This window comes from Salvelinus sp. IW2-2015, linkage group LG4q.1:29 (genome assembly GCF_002910315.2).
Source record: "Salvelinus sp. IW2-2015 linkage group LG4q.1:29, ASM291031v2, whole genome shotgun sequence".
NCBI lineage: Eukaryota > Metazoa > Chordata > Actinopteri > Salmoniformes > Salmonidae > Salvelinus > Salvelinus sp. IW2-2015.
Genome location: NC_036842.1, coordinates 25,913,523 through 25,940,955, shown reverse-complemented (window position 1 = coordinate 25,940,955; position 27,433 = coordinate 25,913,523). Strand labels below are relative to the sequence as shown.

At 43.0% G+C, this 27,433-nt stretch overlaps 1 protein-coding gene across 6 annotated transcripts in view; it reads right to left on the bottom strand.

Moving 5' to 3' along the window:
* The window catches only part of mast4 (microtubule associated serine/threonine kinase family member 4), a 187,500-nt gene that overhangs the window by 81,320 nt on the left and 78,747 nt on the right, over positions 1-27,433 (bottom strand). For 5 of the 6 annotated variants that reach the window (XM_023984206.1, XM_023984207.1, XM_023984208.1 and 2 more), the window contains exon 4: positions 2,263-2,294. In XM_023984206.1, coding sequence (XP_023839974.1) covers positions 2,263-2,294 — 32 coding nt within the window. Of the gene's footprint in view, positions 1-2,262; positions 2,295-21,795; positions 22,213-27,433 lie in introns of those variants that run through there. The other variant, XM_023984211.2, reaches the window with a different exon arrangement.

Sequence of the window (27,433 nt, the reverse complement as noted above, 5' to 3'; positions counted from 1 at the left end):
CTGAGAAGGACTAAACCTGTTGGACTGTGATATTCATAAATGAAACAAATAGTTGGGTGACGCCTTTTGTGTTTTCAAATCCCACTTTATATTGAGGCTTTAACGGCATTCGTAACCAGATCAGGTCCTGTTGCAAATACAGTCGACACCATTCACCTGTAATCCTATAGTGCTCCTGCTGTTTCTTTGCCCTAGCCTGAGGCAGGCAGACATAGCGCACCTGACTTAATCCAATCTGGATCCCTTTCAGGGACAATCTCCAGGTAAAAGTTGCCCTCAGGCACAGATCTAACATCAGCTTATCCTGCTTGACTCCTTACCGTAACCATTAGGGGGAGGAAACACTAAGGGGCAGATTCATCCTACTCCATATATCGTGTGGTTAAGGCTGGCGACCTGCCACTCTACCAAAAGGTCACATATTTTCAGTAATTAATTAAACATGTGCCATCTAAGGCACATGCATCACCTCCAACAGACACCACAACCCCTCTGGCGTCTCTCTATCCCCTCTGGCGTCTCTCTATCCCCTCTGGCGTCTCTCTATCCCCTCTGGCGTCTCTCTATCCCCTCTGGCGTCTCTTCTATCCCCTCTGGCGTCTCTCTATCCCCTCTGGCGTCTCTCTATCCCCTCTGGCGTCCCTCTCTATCCCCTCTGGCGTCTCTCTATCCCTCTGGCGTCTCTCTATCCTCTGACCCTTCGTCTTGGCGTCTCTCTATCCCTCTGGGCGTCTCTCCTCTATCCCCTCTGGCGTCTCTCTATCCCCTCTGGCGTCTCTCTATCCCTCTGGCGTCTCTTCTATCCCCTCTGGCGTCTCTCTATCCCCTCTGGCGTCTCTCTATCGCCCTCTCGGCGTCTCTCTATCCCCTCTGGCGTCTCTCTATCCCCTCTGGCGTCTCCTCTATCCCTCTGGCGTCTCTTCTATCCCCTCTGGCGTCTCTCTATCCCCTCTGGCGTCTCTCTATCCCCTCTGGCGTCTCTCTATCCCCTCTGGCGTCTCTCTATCCCCTCTAGCGTCTCTCTATCCCCTCTGCTATAGTGCAGCGGTTCCCAAACGTTTTATAGTCCCGTACCCCTTCAAACATTCAACCTCCAGCTGCGTACCCCCTCTAGCACCAGAGTCAGCACACTCTCAAATGTGTTTTGCCATCATTGTAAGCGTGCCAAACACACTATTCAATACATTTATTAAAAATAAGAATGAGTGTGAGTTTGTCACAACCCGGCATGTGGGAAGTGACAGAGCTCTTATAGGAACAGGGCACAAATAATAATCAATCATTTTGCTCTTTATGTAACCATCTTACATTTTGAACCTTATTTGTTCATCAAAAATTGTGAATAACTCCCCACAGGTTAATGAGAAGGGTGTGCTTGAAAGGCTGCACATATCTCTGCAATGTTGGGTTGTATTGGAGAGAGTCTCAGTCTAAAATAACTTAATACAGGCAAATTTTCATGCTGGTGGGTGCCGAGAATCCACTCTCACATAGGTACATGGTTGCAAAGGGCAACCCTATTCTGAGCCCTTTCTGCGCTCAGAAACTATAGTTTAATGTGGTTTAAGAATTTAAATATAAAACTATGATTATTTTTATTTATTTTTATAAATACATACACTTTTTATTTGGCATAACCCCAACTAAATTGCACGTACCGCTGGGGGTTTGGGAATAATAATACCTGCTATAGTGTATATAACATGTATAAACCCTAATGTCTATAAACTGTGTACTATACTATTGATCAACCCTATAGTGGAGATAACTTCAGTAATATTTTCCAATTAAGATTTTTCAACAATGTAATGGTCTAGGGGTCAGTGAGATGCATGCATCTTATTAGGATCAGTTCAAAGGCCAATAGACGGCAGGGTACATATCACAGTACTGAAACCAATTTTGCACTGGTTGGTTATGTTACAAATATTGTACCTACAAATGGAATTTAGTTCGAGGGCCCGATGAGGTTGTCTTAGTCAGCTATTTAAATTTAAAAAACTTTATTCTAATTAATTTACTTGTTTAAATTAAACATCTAGATATATTTTTTCTTCAGAGTATCAGAAAATAGGTGCATGAGAAGGAAACATTTTACTATGGACTCAAAAGATGGCAACATGCACTTCATGACCCGTTAGTCATTTTTGAAAGAACAGGATTCCCTTCTTTGGCTCCATGGATAACACACATACTGTATGCAGGTTGCAAGAGCTGCACAAAAATACTGTACGTTTAATATAAGAACCAGTTCAAACTTACAAACTTCCTCTCCTTGGAAGACTCAGCTCCTTCTGTAAATGAAAAAAAAAGGAAAAAAAGATGAGGACAAAATATATCAAATGTTGACACAGTGACACAGAATCTTTGTTAAACAGCATGACATCAAACCTGAAAACACTAAGATGTTAAATGGATGCTTTTGTATTGACAGACCTACATATAGGTCATAGATTGACATTCAGACAGTGTGACTAGCCTTTCCAGCGACAATGGATCATTTATTTTATTAGCTACCTCTGCCACTTAAATGGAATGTGCATTATTTGTCATTTAAATAAAAAATAAATAAAAGCGATGACCTGCGCACGCACGCACGCACGCAGACATACCACCCATTCATCCACTCCCAAAGCATAACTTCACTTTCTTGGCTCCAGACGCTGACCCAGTTTCTGCGTCCCTCGAGAAAAAAAGCACTGGTTCACAAAGTTAATAATGAACCAATTCACACTCTCGTCAGAGGCCGTATGCAAATCACAGAATTACTGTGCCTCAGAAGAGGAAAAATGGCTAATTGCTTGACCATTACAAGCATAGACAAAGCTTTGTCTCAGGAAAACAATGACATAAGCTCCAGTAAGCTCCAGCCGGGGTTTGTACTGTACCGTAGCAGTCCCTACAACGGGGGAAAAGATCAACGACAATACTTTAATTGATTGGCCACCTTGAGCGGATTAAGCACTTTGATCCATGCCAGCTTTGTATTTACTGTACCCGTCAATGAATGTGAAAAATGTATAATAAGCATTTGCTTAAATATTTATCCTGAATGTTTCATTCATCAATTGAGATGGATCTGAATATGTTTACAGGCTATGTTGAATCCACAGAAATCATAGCCTTTTTATTGGACAAAAACTGCCTCGATTCCCTTTAAATATTCACATCTGTATATATCATAAAAGCAGTGTGTTCATCATTATGCACAGTTTGAATACTGCACCTTTAAAAGCAGGCCTCAATGTGTTGAAAACGCAATAAAAGTTAAGAGGTTTCCCAAAAATGCACACCAAGCTATGCAGTGTGCACTTGGGGAAATGCAATAGTATTAATATACCAGCAGAGGGGAGCATTTACAGTGAAGAGGTGCTGTCATTTCCTGATATGGTCAATGGCTGGATAGGGACTGCTGCGGTGAATGTGTTTACTAACTAAACCAGCCTGTAACTACACAGAGCAAGTGAACAGAATATATTTGAATTGTGACTATGGAACTGCACTGAGGTGTACATACATAAAGGACGTTTGCACTTTTGCACTAATCTCAAGAGCACTTACAGTATGTGGTGTCGACTAGATTGGCATTTCCATTCAATTGCTTACAGATTCCGTGGAACAACAAGAATGTCCACTACCACTAGAGCTGGGCGATATATTGAATTAATATTTTTGCGTGATATTCCAAATTCCTGTATGGCAAGAATCAAGGCTTTGTTATTTTTTGTTTTCATGTTTTCGCGTTTATGTCCTCTTGTTCTCATGTTGTATTTTTGCTCTCACCTTCACTCCTCTGTGCACCTTCCCATTTACAGTGCATTCGGAATGTATTCAGACCCTTTTGTTCCACATTTTGTTACATTGCAGCCTTATTCTAAAATTGATTAAATAAAATGTTCCTCAATCTAAACACAATACCCCATAATTACAAAGCGAAAACAGGTTTAGACAATTTTGCAAATGTATAAAAAATAATAATAACTTATTTATATAAGTATTCAGAATCTTTGCCATGAGGAGCATCCTGTTTCCATTGATCATCCTTGAGATGTTTCTACAACTTGGAGTCAACCTGTGGTAAATTCAATTGATTGGACATGATTTGGAAAGGCAGACACCTGTCTATATAAGGTCTCACAGTTGACATTGCATGTCAGAGCAAAAACCATGCAATGAGGTGGAAGGAATTGTTCGTAGAGCTCCGAAACACGATTGTGTCGAGGAAAAGATCTGGGAAAGGGTACCAAAAAATGTCTGCAGCATTGAAGGTCCCCAAGAACACAGTGACCTCCATCATTCTTAAATGGAAAAGGTTTGGAACCACCGAGACTCTTCCTAGAGCTGGCCGCCCAGCCAAACTGAGCAATCGGGGGAGAAGAGCCTTAGGCAGGGAGGTGACCAAGAACCTGATGGTCACTGACAGAGCTCCAGAGTTCCTCTGTGGAGATGGGAGAACCTTCCAGAAGGACAACCATCTCTGCAGCACTCCACCAATCAGGCCTTTATGGTAGAAGAGCCAGATGGAAGCCACTCCTCAGTAAAAGGCACATGACAGCCCGCTTGGAGTTTCCTTTAGGCACTCTCAAGACCATGAGAAACAATATTCTCTGGTCTGATGAAACCAAGATTGAACTCTCTGGCATGAATGCCAAGTGTCACGTCTGGAGAAAACCTGGCACCATCCTTACGGTGAAGCATGGTTGTGGCAGCGTCATGTCGTGGGGATGTTTTTCAGCAGCAGGGACTGGGAGACTAGTCAGGATCGAGGGAAAGATGAACAGTGCAAAGTACAGAGAGGTCCTTGATAAAAACCTGCTCCAGAGCATTCAGTCCCTCAGACTGGGGCAAAGCTTCACAAAGTTGAACAGTTGAATTATGAAAACACCCTGTCTGTCTCCAACTGTTTGAAAAGCATGTTAGCCTGTCCACTTTGTTCAGATGTTGAAATCAAGTGGCCTACCGTATTTCTCAGAATGAAAACAAGTTGGCAGTTCCTTATATAAGGATTAGCTGGCTAATCACTAGCAAGTGGACTTGAGAGATTGATGAGACCGGTGTTAATTTTCTATATCTTAATGCCTGCAACAAAAAGTTTGTTATTATTAGTAAAATGCACATAATGCACGGTTCTAGCTTAAAGAAGGGCATTTTCATAGACTTGAAAGCAAGATGAGTGACTATTGCAAAAACAAAAAAGCAGGTCAAACTATTTTGATTCATAATTTAATTAATTTGTGGAAGGTTTATGCTAGGTATAACTTCACAATCTCTGAATTCCTTAGATTATTTGACTGTTTGAAATGCAGCATATTTGACCTTTAAAATTGTACAAAAATGCTTATTTAGAGAAAACATTTAAAAAAAAATAGATATCATGAATTGCCCATAAATTTGGGGGGGGAAATCTAGATGTGATTTTTAGGCAATATCTCCCAGCCTTAACTACCACACATGACAATTACAGGACTAAAACCCGAACAATTCCATTTGTAACTCGTTTCATACCAAACCCCTTCTGCAGTATGTCACTGCACTAAACAATCATACTCAACAATACCTAAAATAACAATGGTTGAAGAAATACATAGAGTAAGTGTGAGGTCCCTTTGTCAGAGATGAGACAGCAGTGTTTAAAGAGATGTCTTTAAAGGTTCTTCTAGTCAGCAGAAAATTAACTAAGCCCCTCTCCCCATTGCCATCAATTAGAGCTGAATGTCTGCCCCCCTGTGCTGGCTCCTGTGCACCCAGGACACCATTTCATTGGCTAACATGACCGCGGTTCACATCGCTAATTACAAGAAGGGAATGAGTTAACGCTAATGTGAATTCTAACCAATTACAGCATCGCAAATCACAGTGGGCATCTACTGTCCGGTCTCGCTCGTTCACTGACACACTGCTATGACAAATCCTGGTAAAAACCTGTGGAGATTAAGATTCAAAGTACATACTGTAGACTTAGGCCTACTGTGAATTGTGACAACACATTTTACATTGAAGTCATGACTATATCCCTTACAGAAGTTGGTCTACTGACAAAGACCTTTGGTGTGAGAAAACTTTTTTTTTCTCACTGGGTTGTGTTTGAAGAAATAAACTGAAGACGCGCGTCCTGTTTATTCTACTTAGTCACATCTAATACTGTGAGACAGAGTACGCAAAACTCAAACAGTGCAAATGGTGCTATTTCTGAAAGCAAACACCCCTGTAAGCATGCAGGCTAGACTACACCATATGGTGTGAAGACACATCAGTGTGCATGAAACCACTGCGGAGTGTGACATGGTACTCATAACAGAACACCCAGACAACCACACTGAATAGCAGTCAGACTGCAGCTTCCACGCTAAGAAAAACGATCAATATTCTCCATAGGGAACAAAAACTTGATCTGATACTAGGCAACAGCAACAGGCAACATTCAAAGTGAACCCTCAAAGTTAAGCATGAGTGAGAATGGAAAACTATCAAAGGAAAGTTACACTTGATCCAAAACCTACTAAACAACGTGTGAAGAGTGAACCCTCAAAGTTAAACATGAATGGGTAAAAAAGACTGCCTAAATTACCCAAACAGAAGAAAAACGTGATCCATAACAATAGTAATATGGGTGATATCATAATACCACCCAGAAGTCCTAGACAAAACAGTCATTCAAAATGGACCCTCAAAGTTGAGCTTGAATGAGTAAGAAAAACTATCAATATTCTCCAAAGGGAAGAAAAACTTGATCCAAAACATGACCTTAATCTCCTAGACATTGAACAGAATGAAGAGTGAACCATCACTGTTAAGCATGAATGTTAAAACAAAGGATCAACAGTCTCCAAAGGGATGAAAGATGCATTCAAAACATCCACTATCCTAACCAAGTGGTTTACTGTGACGCTCACTTCATAGAATTTGCTGTGATATTGGACTGCAGTTCACTGACTGACCGCATTTTAATCCATAGTTTATTTCAGCATTCCTCTCATCCAACATTGCTGAAAGTTATTATGGATAGGTTTTTCTGTAGCTAATGTGGGAGCACAGTATGATGCAGAAGTTGTCCTTCTCCCATCCCTCCTACTGATGTCATAAAGGAGGGGGGATTAATGACTCGTGTGTTGCCCTGTGATTGGCTAAGCTCCTGCTGTGTCTGGGGTCAGATTGGATGACCTATGACGTTTAGGTTCGTGCCGGGGGGTCTGTCAGAGAGACTAGGGTCATGCGGCGCCTCTATTGCGCTCTCATCTACAGAGTAATGACAAGGCGGGGGTGGAGAGCCTGGGGAGAGATTTGACTGAAGAGACTGGGATAAGGGTAGGATAAGGCTGGCGCAGATATTGACAATAGAAGGACCCAGAGCCTACAACTGCTTCTGGTCTCCCTTCCAAGGATTGCCCAAGATCCAACCTTACTTAACTGTTGAGACAAGCCAGCAGAGGGATGCAGGGTGGTATGGTCAATCTATGAATGGTCACTTGCTGAAGGACAAAGAGTAGACTAGGTCAAAGCTAAAACCTTAATGGAAATCTTGTCATGTCTAGATGGTATGACAGTGGAATATGGCAGCTAGATGTACAATGCCACAAGTTCTTATCCACCGTTACATTCCAAATGTTAATCACTAGCTGAAAACTCTTTGGACTGAAATATTTAAACATTTTAAGATAAACAAATTGCTAGATTTACATGATTAATAATCATGAATATTATCCATGATTATTCCAATGCCTCTAAGCTATGTCCACAGAATATCATAAAATTAGCAATTCAAGAGTAAGCTGTTGCCAATCCATTTTCTACACTTTCTCAGCTCCTGGTAGGGTGAAATAGCCAGCTATCACACTGTGCAGGTTGCAGACTGTTGACTGAACACATAAGAACTCTTTTCAGTTTATAGTTGTTTTTAACTCTTGCTTCCTCCATCTCTCACTGAGAAAAACAGACTTCAAAAGAGGATGTTGTGTTACTGAATAAAAACATCTCTTATTGTATCAGTCAAACAAAACGTTCCACAGGCATAATCTGCAGAAAAGTAATATCACATACATAGAGTGAATCTACTTGACAAACTGTTTTGGGCTTAGTCTTCAGAAAGCACAAGTGAGGCTCTCTTTTACTTGTGCCAATAGGCTTACTAAAAATAAAACAAGCTGTGAAGAGTCATGCCACCGTGTCTCATCGAGCCACCTGTTCGATGTTAATGTTAAGTGTTGGCCGTATATAACATTTTCATGAGAGGGCGATGAACAGTACCTCGTAATGCCATATACTGCTAAAAGCTTACATTTTCGGCTTTTTGGAAATAGTCATAATTTATCTTAGAGTTGTATGCACTTTTGTACTAGTATGAACTAACATAGTAAATCCTATGAAAAATACTCCATTTCATTTTTTAAATGTCATACGCTATGAACAACCTATTCATAACAAATGGGGGTAATCTACATAGTGTAACGACCCTGGGTTTATAAGCGCGGAAATCGACTCTGCCGCTTGGGCATGCTTTTGCAGCACAGTTGATAGCGCGCCGGACTTCGGGCTAGAAGGTCGAGGGTTCGAGACCTGCTCCCTGCTGTTTCATTACATGGTGTCAGAAGTGATCGGACCTTGCATCCACGACAGTGCGTGTGCTTGGCCGGTGAGCGCGTTCCTGTAAGACGTAGAGTCGCAAGCTAGCGCGAGGGACGCGCTCTTTGAAAGGAGGGAGTAGTGTAACGACCCTGGGTTTATAAGCGCGGAAATCGACTCTGCCGCTTGAGCATGCTTTTGCGGCACAGTCGATAGCACGCCGGACCTCGGGCTAGAAGGTCGAGGGTTCGAGACCTGCTCCCTGCTGTTTCATTACAATACTTATACTCACAACCAAATGTACATTTGACATGCTATAAGATTTCAGCTGCCTTATTACTCTAATAATTTTTTTATATAGTTATTAGCAGTCTGCCTTATTTCCTGGTACACAGCCTTCATTCATACTTCTCTCCCTCCCCACGTTAACGTAGCAGAGTTGGCTAGCTACTCTACGAATTCGATACGATCTTAGCTTTCATCTAATATAAAGTTTGTCCATCTGCGAACACAAAGTGGTTTTGGTTCACATCTACAAATAGTTTTTTTTTTTAAATACAAAAATGGATAAAACCATGTGTTTGTCTAAGAACAATGGGACACGATGCGGGAGAATCAGCATTCCAGTGCTACGTGCATGTGACTCTGTGACGAACCCCTTCCCCAACAAAATTGACAGAGCCCAAACAGTGAATACGTGTTAAGGCGGGACTCCCAAGCCTCCAATGTTTGTGGATATGTAACCTGATACCCCAGGGTCTTGCAAAACGTACTCAAAGATGGTTAGGTATAAAGATATGTAGAAACTGTTTCTCCAATAGAAATCCCCGACCACACTTGTAGAAGATGTTGACTAGGTAAGCTCGTGTGCAGTAGCACGTCATCGGTTCAGTCATCTCGCGCCGAACTGCGCATGTGCAGGTCCGTCAAATCAAAGTAACTCCTTTGATATAAAGTTGCTTTTGACGACAATGACAACATATCAGTTTGTCACTTTCATGAGGTTGGAGTAATAACATGTTCAGCTATTTAAGACATTGGCTCAAATCTGGGTTATGCCTTTAGAGTTCGAGAAAATGAACAACTAAGGAATAGTTTTTTGAATTCTCTCATTGACTTCTCAAACCCTGGTCTGGTTTGCTGGCTCTGTGCTTCACAGCTCTGTATGGGTTTTGACTGACAGCCGTTCTGAACTTGAGCACAGCACACGACAAGAAGTTGCCCCATCCCTCCCTCTCATTGGGCAACTTTTGCAAATGTTTTGTTGTCTGAGTGAGGGAAATACTGTAAATTAAGAGGACTATGTATTTTGAAAGATTAAGGATTATAATAAATACTGCTTTTGATGTCATACAAGCAAGGAAAAACACCCGTTAGTCCAAATTATGCATATCACATTTCCATATCATAAAACTCATGTCATATACAGTGTCAACGTTTATGATCACTATGTTTGACGTACATTTACAAGATGACATGTCATACTCTGGGTTGTTCTGAACAGAATGAGCTCGTTTGTCTATTGTGAAGAAAATTTGTCGCCGAACACGCACCTTAATGCACTCTAATCCTTTCTATGATTACAAAATTACAATCCGTTTCTCTGAATTGCCTTGTGAAAGCCTAACACTAAGATCCTTCTTCATAATTTAGCTAGTTGGCAATAGAACAAGCTTTCAAATGATTCCCACCTGACCCAGGTTGTGATTTATAAATGGGTCGTTTTTGAATTACGTGGACTACACTGTACCACGTTCAGTCTAGCTTCTGAAGAATTTTATGGTCATAACTTTATTCTCAATATAAAAAACTGCTTCTAGCTCAAGTAAGAGCAGCGTTTTGATGACGAACATGGTCATTTGTGTTCCTGTTGCCATTTACAGCTGCCATGGCGTAAAAGTAATGATGCTAAAATATGTCCAATCTAGTCAAAGTGAAAAGGAAAACAGATGAGTTCATGTTTGACTAACCTTCATCCTCATACCTTAGCAAATTCTGCCAAAAACAAGAAGTGGTTGCTAACAGGCAGTGTATAGGAGGATCCTATACACTGGGGCAGCAGGTAGCCTAGGGGTTAGAGCGTTGGACTAGTAACCGAAAGGTTGCTAGATTGAATCCCCGAGCTGACAAGGTTAAAATCTGTCATTCTGCCCCAAACAAGGCAGTTAAACCATTGTTCCTAGGCCATCATTGTAAATAAGAATGTTCTTAACTGACTTGCCTAGTTAAATAAAGGTTAAATAAAAAATGTAAAAATCCTCTGATGTATTGACAGAAGACTTCAGAGAGACTGAGACAACGCTTTTATCAACGACCTCCCTCCTGAAACGGTCAGAACCGTGACGCAAAACGATCTTATGAAAGTACATCAGAGTGCTGTATCGAAAAACCATTCACAACTGATGGTAACAGGGATGACTTCAGATGGTTGCATACTCCGCAGGGCCCAATGTCACTGGATGACCGCTGGCGGGAACCATGTCAACTGCAAGACTTGACATCAAAGCAGGCAGTGACTCTTTAAAGACCTTCTTGTGATGCTTTATTAATAATTCCCTTTGATTTTCTCGCTCATCTCAAGATCAAAAGTGCACTTTCTTGGCCTTGGTAAACTGCTGACTTGCAGGATACTAAGAGGAGAAAGCCCAGTTCCTGAAACACAGATAGTGGGGTTGTATGACTGGGTTGAAGGAACGTCACAAAAAGACAAGTGCCACAGCCTCAAGGGTTTGCTTTTTCCCAACAACCAGTTCTTATGACCTTGTATAACATAGGTAGAAAGTATTAACAGTTGAAATTTCACGACAAGAAATCTAAACTACTAGACATGAAGGTATTGTACATGCTTATAACAAGTCTTATGATGCATTATGATCACAACATAATGTATTATACACAATGAGATATGTCTCGACCACTAGATTCTTGAGAGCGAGGTAGTGTGACATGTCGTCAATCCAAATATAACTACACTATGACAGCCTGTCTCACACAATCTGTACCAATGTGCCAAGTATTTCACATTAAAAACTGAGATGAGCACAGCACAACACTAAAAGAACGCAACTCTAACAGTTAATCTCATCAACAAACAATGACAAAAAAGAACCCAGAGAGTTTTTGTGGGAGATGATTGAAAACGGGACATTTTGGGGGTACAGACGAGACAGCTGACATCAAAACGATCTGCGGGAGTTTCCATAGTGTGTGGACATCTCAGCTGGAGTGTTTTCTTTGGGGGGGGGGTTCACTCAGCTGTCAGACCCACAATTACTCAGTATAAGCAATGTGTTTATCCCAACACACAAATAATTAATGTTGTGAATAATTATAGGATTCAAAGGCTTTCTGTGTGGATGTAGAATAAAACCTTACGTTTGATTGATGAGTCTGCTCCCAGACAGCCTGTCAGGGATCTCTTTGGTTAAGATGAGTAAATACCGTGAGTAAAACACTAGTGATTCCAGCGTCTAATATTTCCACTGACAAGAAAGAAGGCATCATGTTCAAAAGAAACTGATATCCTATCCATGTTAATCATTTCGCCCCACCGTTTTTCATACATATCTGAAATCTCTCATTGATCTGAGTGAGATGAGAGATCGGCTCACAATTTTTGAAATCCTCTTTGTCACACTTAGATGAGGGAACAATGACAGTATCTTTTAAATTAAGGAATATATGTTTTTCATGATTTATTATAGGAGTTTAAGTGTCATAACAAAGGATATTGTTAACTATTAACACTTTCAGGTACACTCATCTTTTCAATAACAAAGCTAGAAGGCACCAGGACAACATTACATGAGATATACTTCAAATTACTTGCTTGCTAAAAAGGCCAGGATTGCATATGAAGCTGAGCTGGTTTGGTGAACACCATTTCCTGAGACCTAAAAACTCATGTTAGCTCCCAAAACCAATGCATAGACTTTAGCTCAGAGATATAAAACAGTCAGCCCACAAAATAATAACAAACTGTTCTCCAATATGCTCCGCTCACTCAGACAGGGATCAACTCCTGTGTTATTTATGGAGAGAGAGCTGCTCTTGATGGCAAAGCTCACAATTACTGTGGGATATTTCACTGATCTGTTTGTTGACATCTATAACACTTTGCCTGATAAGGGGGATGCAGTCTGTCATAAATGTATCAATTGGTTGCTCCACCAGTGTCCAGTGTGATAAGGTTTCATTCATCAGGACAGGAATTGATCTAGGTTTAACATCTCAGCTTGACTTGGTATATGTTCTGCTCTTGAACCTCTCCTGCTCTGCATCTCAAACAAAGCAGATGGATGAGCGCATCTCATTCGCCAAGCGAGTTGTTATTTCAAATTGCATGTGAAAATATAGGCCACTATATATTGCTAGTGGAAAACATGTTGGCAGAATGGATATAAGATGGTATTTAACACTGAATGGTGTGGTATCGATAACATATTTTACTGGATGTGTTCAAAGAATAAAAAAATGAAAACTAATTTTAGGAAACTGACAGATACAGTAATGTACAAGGTCTGAATCTGTCATTCTCGCTCGAGTAGCAGCACACATTATACAATATTTTCCAAAGAACATCCATTTGTGTCCATTTAAAAGGACACTTAATCATCCTCGTCATCAAGGCCAAACTCTAACCCAACTCAAAACACTAGCTATTCATGCACGGTTAATTCTACTCATATCCAATCAATACGCAACTGATAATACATGCAAAGTGCCATTCACCCGACAGTGTGGATGAAAGAGAGGTTGGCTGGCCGGCAGGAATACTCAGGCTCACACTAGTGGATTACCAGTGCACCTAGCACAAGCCGATTGTGTGAGCAAATGTCACGTTGTGAATACAAATACACTGACATGATCAGATAACATGCTACGAGAAGATTAGTCCAGTCTCAAATGCCATTTCCCCAGATAGCCATGCACAGACTGAGGCAGTCGGGCACTCTGAGAAAGCAATATGAAATTGAGATAGGACTGATTGTGCCGTAGGCTACTCCTGTACAGGAAAGTGCTAGACAAGCCCATGGCAACACGTCGGAGTTGCTATAGCTAGATTTCCATCCAATTGGTGAGAGAATTTCATGTGAATATTCCAAAATCTGCATAAATAAAATATTTGCATTTTCCCACCAGAGATGAGTTTCCATCAAATTGACCTATTGCTGATACGTCTGCGCATGATGACGCAGTGCACATAACTTCTGCATTTAAATTCCCATGTACCGAGTATAAAATACAAGTCAAATAGTTTCCATCGCATTTTCAACTCTACTGATGTTTTTGTCACAGAAAATGTTGCATTATATAGCAAATGTGCCCACTCTGGTATTGGCACGTGTGTTCTAGCCAACAGCTCTCCGATACAGTGCAGGTACAGCCTACATGACATTATTATGGACAAAATAGAAAGATTTTTATTTGTCAAAGCTCATCACCTTCCACTTTCACCAGTGAAAGTCATCACGTGTCTCCAAGTTTACTTCCATATGATGGATATTATATCAACATTTCCACTGTCTTTCCTCACAGTTAATTTTACCAACAAAAAGTTCACCTTATCTAGCGTATTCAACATTTGGAAAGTTTACCTTCAAATTTGCTGTTTCCATCAGGCCTGTCATGACATTTTTTATTATTACGCGCATAAAAAACATTGGATGGAAACCTGGTTAGTGACGCACAATAGTAAATCTATAGTATAATATAACTACTGGTAACACTTAATTTCTGGGAATGACCTGAGAACGGATCCTTGCAATATGATTGAGGAAGAGAAAAAGGTTTGATTTGACCAAGCAAAAACTTGTCAAGGCCACTTAACATTATGCAAACTTACTATTACCACAAGATTTTTGTTAGATTTTTTATAACTGCAAAACATTTACAATGGCATAGGAAGTAAACAAAATAAACAGAACGCATTCGGTAACATGCAAAAAATAATTACCTTCAATCAAAAAAGCAATTACATGAGAGAACACCTCATCAGAAATGCCCTGTCCCCATTCGCTCTTATTAAGAATACATGTGAAAAAGGAGCTAAATGAAACAAACACAGCTAATACTCTAGACTCCCCATGCCTGGTCCTACAACTGTAATTATAAACAACTATAAAATGAACAACTCAAAGGCCTCCCGAGTGGTGCAGCGGTCTAAGGCACTGCATCACAGTGCTAGCAGTGTCACAACAGATCCGGGTTCATTACCGGGCTGTGTTGCAGCCGGCCGCGACCGGGGGACCAATGAGGCGGCGCACAATTGGCCCAACATCGTCCGGATTAAGGGAGGGTTTGGCCGGCAGGGTTGTCCTTGTCCCATCGCGCTCTAGCGACTCCTGGGGTGGGCCGGGCTCATGCACCCTGACACGGTCGCCAGGTGTACAGTGTTTCCTCCGACACATTGGTGCGGCTGGCTTCCGTGTTAAGCGAGCATTGTGTCAAGATGTAGTGTGGCTTGGCGGGGGTAAATATGCAAAAAGGTGCTACTGTTATTATATTCACTTCGTAATCTGACTGCAGAGCTTCTTAGGGAAAAGAGCGAGAACAAGGTAAAGAGGAAAATCTTCGCACAGAGGGCTAAGACATATCGGAATAGGACACCTTTGCTGGACAATGTACAGTATCCTCATTAATTATTGGTACCCTAGGTAAATATGAACAAAAAGGCTGGGGGAAAATGTCATTGTTGTTTATCAGCTCGATCTTACACTCAAAATATCATGACTAACATGCGTGTCACATTTATTGGCACCCCTAGAAATTCTTATGAACAAAATCTAATTGATGTACTACCAGTCAATAGTTCAGACACCCCTACTCATTCAAGGGCTTTTCTTAATTTTTTTTTACTATATTGTAGAATAATAGTGAAGACAAACACATATGGAATCATGTAGTAACCAAAAAAGGGTGGTATATAGAAGATATCCCTATTTGGTAAAACACCAAGTTCCTATTATGGCAAGAACAGCTCAAAGAAACAGTCCATCATTACTTTAAGACATGAAGGTCAGTCAATACGGAACATTTCAAGAACTTTGAAAGTTTCTTCAAGCACAGTCGCAAAAACCATCAAGCACTATGATGAAACTGGCTCTCATGAGGACCACCACAGGAAAGGAAGACCCAGAGTTACCTCTGCTGCAGAGGGTGAGTTCATTAGAGTTAACCACCTCAGATATTGCAGCCCAAATAAATGCTTCACAGAGGTCAAGTAAGACACATCAACATCAACTGTTCAGAGAAGACTGCGTGAATCAGGCCTTCATGGTTGAATTGCTGCAAAGAAACCACTACTAAAGGACACCAATAAGAAGTAGAGACTTGCTTGGGCCGAGAAACAAAAGCAATGGACGGAAATCTCTCCTTTGGTCTGATGAGTTTTTGGCTCCAACCGCCGTGTCATTGTGAGTAGGTGAACCGATGATCTCCGAATGTGTGGTTCCCACCGTGAAGCATGGAGGTGGTGGTGTGATGGTGCTTTGCTGGTGAGACTGATTTATTTAGATTTCAAGGCACACTTAACCAGCATGGCTAACACAGCATTCTGCAGCGATATGCCATGCCATCTGGTTTGCGCTTAGTGGGACTATCATTGGTTTTTCAACAGGACAATGACCCAACACACCTCCAGGCTGTGTAAGGGCTATTTGACCAAGAAGGAGAGTGATGGAGTGCTGCATCAGATGACCTGGCCTCCACAATCACCCAACCTCAACCCAATTGAGATGGTTTGGGATGAGTTGGACCGCAGAGTGAAGGAAAAGCAGCCAACAAGTGCTCAGCATATGTGGGAACTCCTTCAAGACTGCTGGAAAAGCATTCCTCATGAAGCTGGCTGAGAGAATGCCAAGAGTGTGCAAAGCTGTCATCAAGGCAAAGGGTGGCTTCCTTGAAGAATCTCAAATATAAATTATAATTTTGATTTGTGTAACACGTTTTTGGTTACTACATGATTCCATATGTGTTATTTCATAGTTTTGATATTGTCACTATAATTTTACAATGCCTCTGCCAGAAGGCTAAAACTGGGTCATCATTGGGTCTTCCAGCAGGACAACAATCCAAAGGATATCTCCAAATCCACACGAAAATGGTTCAATGACCATAGAATCAAGCTTTTGCAATGACCATCCCAGTCCCCTGACCTAAACCCTGTTGAAAACCCGTGGGGTGAGCTGAAGAGGAGAGTTCACAAGCGAGGACTCTGAAGGATCTGGAGAGTTTCTGTGTGGATGAATGGTCTCAAATCCCTTCCTATGTGTTGTCCCACCTCATCAAACATGATAGGAGATGACTCAGAGCTGTTATCTTGGCAAAGAGAGGCTGCACAAAGTACTAAATGCAGGGGTGCCAATAATTGTGACATGCATGTTTTTGGAAAAAAAATAATTGATGCAGATTTTTTGGGGTTGAACAATTTTAACTCAAATGTTGGCTTCATATGTTATTTCCAGTGTAAGATCAAGCTGAAACTATACATTTTACATAGCCTTCATGTTCATATTTACCCAGGGTGCCAATAATTCAGGAGGGCACTGTATGTGAAGGGATTCACACAAGGGGATTTGATGACAGGGAAACAATGACTAAAATGCAGTGTTTTTTTTGTTGCAAAAACTCAAATCCACAGACATATTCCTCATCCTTTCCCCATAATCGAAAATTCCACAAATATATTCTTAAAGCCTTTCCTACTGTATAAATTCAAACTTACCTAAAACTTGGCAGCAGGTATAATAATCTATTTTTAATCTGAGGGCATTGTGTCACTTTTGTCTAAATGACCTGAAATTGCTAACAATAACTGCTGAATTAGGGTTTAAGCAGTATTACATCCCAATTGCTCTTAAATCACCTTTACTCTGGGCAAGACAATTGGCCATGACTTTGAAAACTGCAGTTATCCAGACTTGGAATAAACTGATCACATTCTCTCCAGAACACATGTCGTTACAGACCCATCCAACTTCTGCATTGACACACTTGTGGTAATGCCTCAATGTCACAGCCTCACACAAGACAAGTAAACTCAAATGGGCATTTATATGTATAAAGAACGGGCTGGATGAATGGCCATGTGCACTTGTCATTCAAGTGTTCTACTCTTTACAGGCATCATTTCTTACTGTATAACCGTGTTATTCCAGTAAACCTGATCAATAACATACGCAAATAAACATTCAGTGAAATGTAAATATTTGACAATTTCTGATATCTGTCATAAATAACTGATTAGTGTGAAGTGTCTCACTGACAGTAGGGTTTAAACTTTCAGTGCACACTTTGTGGCTGTCTGCATGTCTATCTTCCAGATGGAGAGAGGTACTTCATTTCATTTAACCTTTTTTTAACTAGTCAAGTCAGTTAAGAACGACAGATTTTTACCTTGTCAGCACGGTGATTTGATCTAGCAACCTTTCGGTTACTGGCCCAACGCTCTAACCACTAGGTAAGCTCCACATACCATGTGGCGCGCTTACAAATCTACCACATCAACCCAAAGGCAGGCAAAATGTTGGTGGTGAAATGTTGAGTTTTTTATGAAGTGAGCTGCAGGAACAGTTTGGTTTAACATGTGTAAGCTCCACCAACCAGAAGGTCACTTAAATCAGATGTCAACTTTTCTCAGTCTACAGGAGTGGTCTTCAAACTTTTCTCAGTCTACAGGAGTGGTCTTCAAACTTTTCTCAGTCTACAGGAGTGGTCTTCAAACTTTTCTCAGTCTACAGGAGTGGTCTTCAAACTTTTCTTGCCGAGGCAAACCAGCAACCCTGGGACCCCCATCATACGTTGGCAAAACACAAGTCGGGCACGTCTTGTCTCATCATCAGATGAATGATAATAGCAACGAGAATCAACATTTTAAAATGAATAGCTTTGGTAGATCGTTTTTCATTATTTAGACCTCCCCACAATATAAGTTGAAGAGTAAGTGTAAATTAACATATCCTATTAGCTAGAAACTTAACGCCAAACCCATTTTCGCAAAGAGTTCACTAGTCTCCTAGTCCCTGCCGTCGAAAAACATCCCCACAGCATGATGCTGCCATCACCATGCTTCACCGTAGGGATGGTGCCAGGTTTCCTCTAGATGTGACGCTTGGCATTCAGTCAAATATTTCAATCTTGGTTTCGTCAGACCAGAGAATCTTGTTTCTCATGGTCTTGAGAGTCCTTTAGGTGCCTTTTGGCAAACCCCAAGCGGGCCATCATGTGCCTTTTACAGAGGAGTGGCTTGCATTTGGCCCCTCTAACATAAAGGCATGATTGGTGGAGTGCTGCAGAAATGGTCCTCCTTCTGGAAGGTTCTCCCTTCTCCACAGAGGAACTCTAGAGCTCTGTCAGAATGACCATCGGGTTCTTGGTCACCTCCCTGACCAAGGCCCTTCTCCCCCGAATGCTCGGTTTGGCCAGGGGGCCAGCTCTAGGAAGAGTCGTCCATTTAAGAATGATGGAGGTCACTGTGTTCTTGGGGACCTTCAATGCTGCAGAAATGTTTTGGTACCTTTCCCCAGATCCATCTCTCGACACAATCCTGTCTCGGAGCTCTACGGACAATTCCTTCAACCTCATGGCTTGGTTTTTGCTCTGACATGCACTGTCAACTGTGGGACCTTATATAGACAGGCGTGTGCCTTTCCAAATCATGTCCAATCAATTCAATTTACCACAGGTGGACTCCAATCAAGTTGTAGAAACATCAAGGATGATCAATGGAAACAAGTTTAATCAGAGCTCAATTTCGAGTCTCATAGCAAAGGGTCTGAATACTACTGAATCTGTTTTTTAGTTTGAATAAATTTGCAAAAATGTATAAAAACCTGTTTTCGCTTTGTCATTATGGGTTATTGTGTGGGGAATGCCAAGAGTGTGCAAAGCTGTCAAGTCAAATGGTGGCTACTTGATTTGGTTAACACATTTTTTGTTTACTACATGATTCTATATGTGTTATTTCATAGTTTGGATGTCTTCACTATTATTCTACGATGTAGAAAATAGTAAAATAAAGAAAAACCCTTGAATGAGTAGGTGTGTCCAAACTTCTGACTGGTACTGTACGTAGAACTACGTAGAGCGCGACGCAAACAGACCTCCGTTGGCTCCATTTGCGTAGACTCCTTAAAAAAGCCAAGATAACATTGAAAAGCATTAAATATAGCATACAATATAGAAATGAATCAATCTTCTGGTGGCTTTTGACTCCAAAGCCCACATACTGTGTCTCCCGGGTGGCGCAGTGGTCTAGGGCACTGCATCGCAGTGCTAGCTGCGCCACCAGAGTCTCTGGGTTCGCGCCCAGGCTGGGCTGGGTTCGCGCCCAGGCTCTGTCGCAGCCGGCCGCAACCGGGAGATCCGTGGGGCGACGCACAATTGGCATAGCGTCGTCCGGGTTAGGGAGGGTTTGGCCGGTAGGGAGGGTTTGGCCGGTAGGGATATCCTTGTCTCAGTATGTAAAAATGTAATAAAATGTATGCACTCTACTGTAAGTCGCTCTGGATAAGAGCGTCTGCTCTTGGCCGGTAGGGATATCCTTGTCTCAGTATGTAAAAAATGTAATAAAATGTATGCACTCTACTGTAAGTCGCTCTGGATAAGAGCGTCTGCTAAATGACTAAAATGTAAATGTAAATCAGCATACAGCTCAAAGCCATGCACTTCTCCTTCACCAAAATGTAAACATTATCTAGGCTGCGTCCTATGACAGCCTGTTCCCTTTATAGTGGAGTGCACTTCTTTTGACCAGCGCTCTATGGGCCCATAAAGGAGAGCGTTGGGTGTAATGTCTGTGTGAAACAATAAACAAGGAGGGAAGTAATGGTGTCCTTTAAAGGTAATGGTGTCCTTTAAAGGTAATGCCGGAAGCAAAGAGTTTAGGGATTAGCTGGCTACTGTGAGGAAATTACGGCTTTGGGAGCTCCTGATAAACACACGCGGCAATTACACAAAATGTTAATAGCTACTATAGAGAAAATAATTAAGAGCATAAAAAAATAACTAAATAAAGCTCAGAATGAATGTTCGATTTTCCTAAAAGTGAATAATCGCTAGGGAAAGACCTTCATACTTTAAATAGTGAACATATAAACAATAACTTGGTCATCTACATACTGTCCCTGGCTTTGTCTATCATTTTAAAATCATTAAAACAGCACAGGGGGAAAATGCAATCTAATGTGCATGAATTACCTTTGTTTATAATGAAATTAATGTTGGAGCATAAAAGCCATTTTACTGCTGTGATTCATCTATGGAGTGCAGACCAATTAAAACTTGCCACATAAAATTACTCACTGGGAATTTAGCATCCCTAAAACCACACTTTAGGTTTCACATCCCAGTCAACAGTTGACAATAGTTAACAGCCCTTCTGAATCCCCTTTTACTCGGCAACTCTCACTTGGAGTTACTGAGCTATTCACCAAGTACTGATCTGGGCAAACTGCTGTTGTGTGCAACAAATATAAAGTACTACAAAAAAGATGCTTTCGAATAGTGTTTGTGTATACAAAAAAAAGAGACATCAAACATCTTGGAATAAAGTTCTGTATAGGAATGAAATGTGAGCAATGTCTTGCACCCCCATGTTGGCACCATGTGTCCATTCTGTTATGGGACGATGAGGGCAATCACGCGTTCATAAAGCAACCATTTGTTGTGGATGGCAGCAGCCCTGCACACATCCAATACTTTTATCAAGGCTTCCGTCGGCGGAGCACAAGCTTCGATATCTGCGCCATTATCATATAGAAGTCAATACGGCATAAGAGGCTGGTTGACAGCACTTCAGACAACAAGATCAATCAGCCTCTATAGCTAGGAACCTACAGCCTATTCATCTCAGCAGCCTAGGCAGGGTCTAACACTAATATCATAAAGCATGAAATCTAAGGCAATAGTAAAGTAACAGAAATCAAATCGACTCGGAGGAAATCAATCTATTTCTGTCCAATGTTCTTACAATGTGTATGATCTCCATACACATTGTAAGAACATTGGAGGCTAATTAAGAAAAGTACAAAACACAGTTCTGTGATTAGGTAAGTAATTCCCACACAGAGACATATACACACACACACAGTGCCAGAGCCAAATTGTTATTCACCCCATACTGCCAAGTGTTAACACAAAAGGTAGGAAACTCCTAACTGTACTCTGCTGTCCAGCAGCACTGCTCCGCATAGAAACACACTAACACGTCACACACAACTGTTCCCATTTCCCTACCTGTAGCCCTCGTCTCCTCAGAATGCTGGACTCGTCCATGCTACAGAGCTCTGGCTTCTCATGCCTCCCTATCGGCGCATAGCCATGCTGCACTGACTGGCTGCCTACAACTGGCTCTCTTGCGCTCTCTCTCTCTCTCTCTAGCTCACTCCCTCCCACTAAATCTGATCTTAGCAGCTGCTAAACACTTACATCAGAACTTATCTGATTGGAGGGGGGTAGTCAGCTGACACCTCCCTCTTGTTCTTCTCCTCGCCCCTCTGGAAGTTCAGGACAGTGTGTATGTGTGAGAGAGTGTGTTTGAATGTGAATGAGTGTGTGGGAGAGAGCGTATGTGAATGTGAGTTAGTGTGTGAAAGAGAGAGCGACAGAGGGAGAAGGAGACAGAAGGGAAAGATGGGAAGGGATAAAAGAGGGAGCGAGAAGGAGAGAGAAGGGAGAGAGAGACCTAGAAGGGAGAGAAGGGAGAAGAGGGGGAAAGGGAAGACAGACACAGAGAGAGACAAAGAAAGAGACAGACACACAGACGAAGGGGGGGGGGGGACACACAGAACAGAAGGGGGGGGGACACACAGACAGAAGGGGGGGGAAACAGCATCAGACAGAATGGGGGGGGACACACAGACAGAATGGGGGGGACACACAGACAGAAGGGGGAGGGGACACACAGACAGAAGGAGGGGGGACACACAGACAAAAGGAGGGAACAACACAGACAAAAGGAGGGGACACACAGACAAAGGAGGGGCAAGACAAAAGGAGGGAACCACAGACAAAGGAGGGGAACACACAGAACAAAGGAGGGGACACACAGCACAAAAGGAGGGGCACACAGACAAAAGGAGGGGACACACAGACAAAGGAGGGGACACAAAAGCAAAGGAGGGGACACACAGACAAAAGGAGGGGACACACGACAAAAGGAGGGGACACACAGACAAAAGGAGGGGACACACAGACAAAAGGAGGGGACACACAGACAAAAGGAGGGGACACACAGACAAAAGGAGGGGACACACAGACAAAAGGAGGGGACACACAGACAAAAGGAGGGGAACAACAGACAAAAGGAAGGGGACACACGACAAAAGGAGGGGACACAGACAAAAGCGAGGGGACACACGACAAAAGGAGGGGACACACAGACAAAAGGAGGGGACCAACAGACAAGGAGGGGACACACAGCACAAAGGAGGGGCACAACAGACAAAAGGAGGGGACACACAGACAAAAGGAGGGGACACAGACAAAGGAGGGGAACCAGACAAAGGAGGGGACACACAGACAAAAGGAGGGGACACACCGACAAAAGGAGGGGACCACAGACAAAAGGAGGGACACAGACAAAAGGAGGACACACAGACAAAAGGAGGGGAACACAGACAAAAGGAGGGGACACACAGACAAAGGAGGGAGACACACAGACAAAAGGAGGGGACACACGACAAAGGAGGGGACACAGAGACAAAGAGAGGGGACACAGGACAAATGGAGGGGACACAGACAAAGGAGGGGAGACACAGACAGAAGGGGGGAGACAGGAGGGGGGACAGACAGAAGGAGGGGGCACAGACAGAAAGGGGGAGGACAGACAGAGGAGGGGGACAGACAGAAGGAGGGGGACAGACAGAAGGAGGGGGAGGACAGACAGAAGGAGGGGGAGCAGACAAGAAGGAGGGGGAGGACAGACAGGAGGGGAGGACGAAGGAGAGGGGAGGACAGACAGGAGGAGGGGGAGGACAGACAGGAGGAGGGGGAGGACAGACAGGGGAGGGGAGGACAGAAGGAGGGGACACAGACAGAGGAGGGGACACACAGACAAGGAGGGGACCACAGACAGAAGGAGGGAACACAGACAGAAGGAGGGACACACAGACAGAAGAGGGGACACACAGACAGAAGGAGGGGACAACGACAGAAAGGAGGGGACACACGACAAAAGGGGAACGCGCAAAGGAGACACAAGACAAAAGGAGGGACACACAGACAAAAGGAGGGGACACACAGACAAAAAGGGGCGACACACAGAACAAAGAGGGGACACACAGACCAAAAGGAGGGCGACACAAGAAAAGGACGAACCACAGCAACGACGGGATCAGAGCAGCATGGATGGACACAGAGCACAAACCACTGGGGAGGACACAGAACAAAAGGGAGGAAGACCACGAGAGAAGGGGACAGACAGGAGGGGGGACGACAGAAGGAGGGGGGACAAGCAGACAGAGGGACGGAGACAGACAGAGGGCGGAGCAACAGACCAGCAAGGGGCGGGACCAGACAGAACGAGCAGGGGGGACGAAGACAGAAGGAGGGGGAGACAAAACAGCAAGAGGGAGGCAGCAGAGCAGGACAGACAGACAGGAGGGGAGACAGACAGGAGGAGGGAGGACAGACGGAGGAGGGGGAGGACACGACCAGGAGGAGGGGGGCAGACAGGAGGTAGGGGGGGAAGACAGGAGGAGGGGGAAGGACAAGAAGGAGGGGACACAGACAGAAGGAGCGGGACCACAGACCAAAGGAGGGGACACACAGACAGAAGGAGGGGACACACAGACAGAAGGAGGGGACACACAGACAGAAGGAGGGGACACACAGACAGGGCAGGCGGGCAGAAGGGCGGGCAGGCAGTACACCGAGGGAAGGGGGGGACACAAGGGGAGGACACAGAGAAGGGGAGGACACAGAGGGGGAGAGAGAAAGGTAGACAGATCTAATTTAGCATAGGGACTGAGGGGCGACTGGGGGCCCTAGATCTGCCTCAGCCCTTTCCCCCCCGAGCGGAACAGCCACGTTTTTGTGGCGCCCTAGGTGACCATGAAACGCAGAGGAGGATATCCTGCCAGGAATTGTTCTCCTGCTATCCTCCTCTCCATTCAAACAATACAGCTGTTATCCTGTCCTGACCGCCTGTCCATCTGCAGAGAGCAGCCATGGCTAACTGACCGCTGCTATTAAATGAGTCATTATTCATACGTTCTTTCTCTCCTGGGCCAAAGATATGAAGGTCAGAATGTCCAGAGGACAGAGACTGCAGCTGAGAGCAAGGGTGACGGCAAGGGGTGAGAGCAAGGGTGACGGCAAGGGGTGAGAGCAAGGGAGAGGCCAGGGGTGAGAGGGAGGAAAAGAGAAGTGTAAAAAATAGATTTACAATAGTGGGGCACCGCTGCTACAGCTGGCTATAGGGGACTTCTCTTTCCTTCCATAGAAACAACAGTGCTTCTTATTACTGTGCTGCTATCAAAAACAACTCCACTGCCTCACTCAGTTCCTCTGAAACCAGCTGTTTGCAGCACATAGCGTATTCATACCCCTTGACTTGTTCCACATTTTGTTGTGTTACAACATTACATTCAAAATTGTGTTTTTTTCTTCAAAACCTTGTCCAAACAATTGAATTAGCCACAGGTGTACAGGTTTAAGTGATCTCAAAGATGATCAAAATGAAATTGGATGCACCTGAGCTCAATTTGGAGAGTCATCGCAAAGGGGTGTGAATGTAAATGACATCTGTATTTTATTTTCAATAAATTTGCTAAAATGTCTAAAAACATGTTTTAACTTAGTTATTATGGGGTATTGTGTATAGATGTGTGAGAGGTAACAACAATGTGGAATAAGTCAAGGGGTATGAATACTTTCTGAAGGAGCTGGAACTGCATATCCACTGTCAATTTCCACATTGCCGTTTTTTCTTTCCTGGCTGTCTCTATTACAAGTTATATCAGTTCCCAGGCACTCAGCAAGTAACCCAACCGGGGACCTTCTCCAATGCTACATTCCACCACAGGCACAACTTCAGTCGCCCCATTCTGAATGATTAGCATTAAGAGAAGTAGGTTTATGATTGCCATCACGCCAATTCCATCCGGCAATTTCACAGACCTCTCCCCTCCGTCTCCCCTCCCCTCCGTCTCCCCTCCCCTCCGTCKCCCCTCCCCTCCGTCTCCCYYCCCCTCCCCTCCCCTCCGTCTCTCGCTGATTTCCATTTGCTGTGATTCTACTTTGAATATTAAGTGGCGCCCCATCCATTCTCACCGTCTTCCGCCAAACTCAAAGGATTTCTGTTATCGAGCATGGACAAGTGACGGCTAATCAGCTACCTATGGCTGAGGAGAGAGGAAAAGAACAGCGTGGAAGGTCAAACAGGTGACCGTCATTGTAAACTTTCCCCTTCTCTGTCCGCCTGTAGAACAGAGCAGCGTTTGACTGCAGCCGGATTGCCAGTAATTTGTGTGGTCCCTGATAAGGGGGAGAATATAATTGAGAGGGAAGACAGCGCTAAAATAACAGGACTGGTTTTGGATTCCTTCTTCAACTTTTCAAACCTCAACAGAAGGTGGATTAGCCCCGTCACCTCCGGCTCTGAACAATGCCCCCCAGATTATCTGTGGGAATTAAAACATTGCGTTAAGTCGAGTTAATTTTTCCAATTCCCTGCTCCCAGTCTGCCGCTGCTTAGAGGGCACAATTAAGGAAATTCCATTTAAAAGTGAGAATGAAGAGCTGGGAAAAACCTATCTGAAAGGTCATTAGTCTTATTCAATGCAAGGGACGCTCCCCGCAGTGCAAAGTGAAAGCAAATACTGCAGGCTCTACGGCTAGGCAAACATGTAGCGTTCAAGGGACATTCTCCACAACAATACCCTGAGCACATGCAAGGGATTCAAATGCAACTGTCTGGAAATGACTTAACTTCTTTCAGCTAGGGGGAAGAATTTTTATGTTTGGAAAAATAACGTTCCCAAGGTAAACGGACTATTTCTCAGGTCCAGATGCTAGAAAATGCATATAATTGACAGATTAGGATAGAAAACACTCTAAAGTTTCCAAAACGGTCAAAATATTGTCTGTGAGTATAACAGAACTGATTTTGCAGGCGAAAACCTGAGGAAATCCAACCCGGAAGTGCCTTTTATTTGGAGAAATCCCTGTTCCGTTGCCTGCCCCTCCTCCATTTAAAGGGGTATCAACCAGATTCCTTTCCCAATGGCTTCCTCAGTCTGTGACCAGGCTTTAGACATAGTTTCAAGCTTTTATTTTGAAAAATGAGCGAGATTTTTCAAAACGCGTCAGGTGTCCTTTGATTAGTTCCTGCGCGCGAGAGATGTAGCTCGACATTTTCTTTCTCTGTAGTATTGAATAGGTTACCGTCCGGTTGAAATATTAGCGATTATGTATGTTAAAAACAACCTGAGGATTGATTAATAAAAACGTTTGACATGTTTCTACGAACATTACGGATACTTTTTTGAATTTTCGTCTGCCTTTCGGGACTGGAACGAGTATGTGGTTTTCTGAACATAACGCGCAAACCAAATGGCGGTTTTTGGTTATAAAACTAATCTTTATCGAACAAAAAGAACATTTATTGTGTAACTGGGAGTCTCGTGAGTGCAAACATCCGAAGATTATCAAAGGTAAGCGATTAATTTTATTGCTTTTCTGACTTTCGTGACCAAGCAAATTTGCGGCTAGCTGTTCTTACTGTTTTGTCTAGTGATTGATAAACTCAAACACTTGGATTGCTTCCGCTGTAAAGCATATTTTCAAAATCTGACACAATAGGTGGATTAACAACAAGCTAAGCTGTGTTTTGGTATAATTCACTTGTGATTTCATGATTATAAGTATTTTT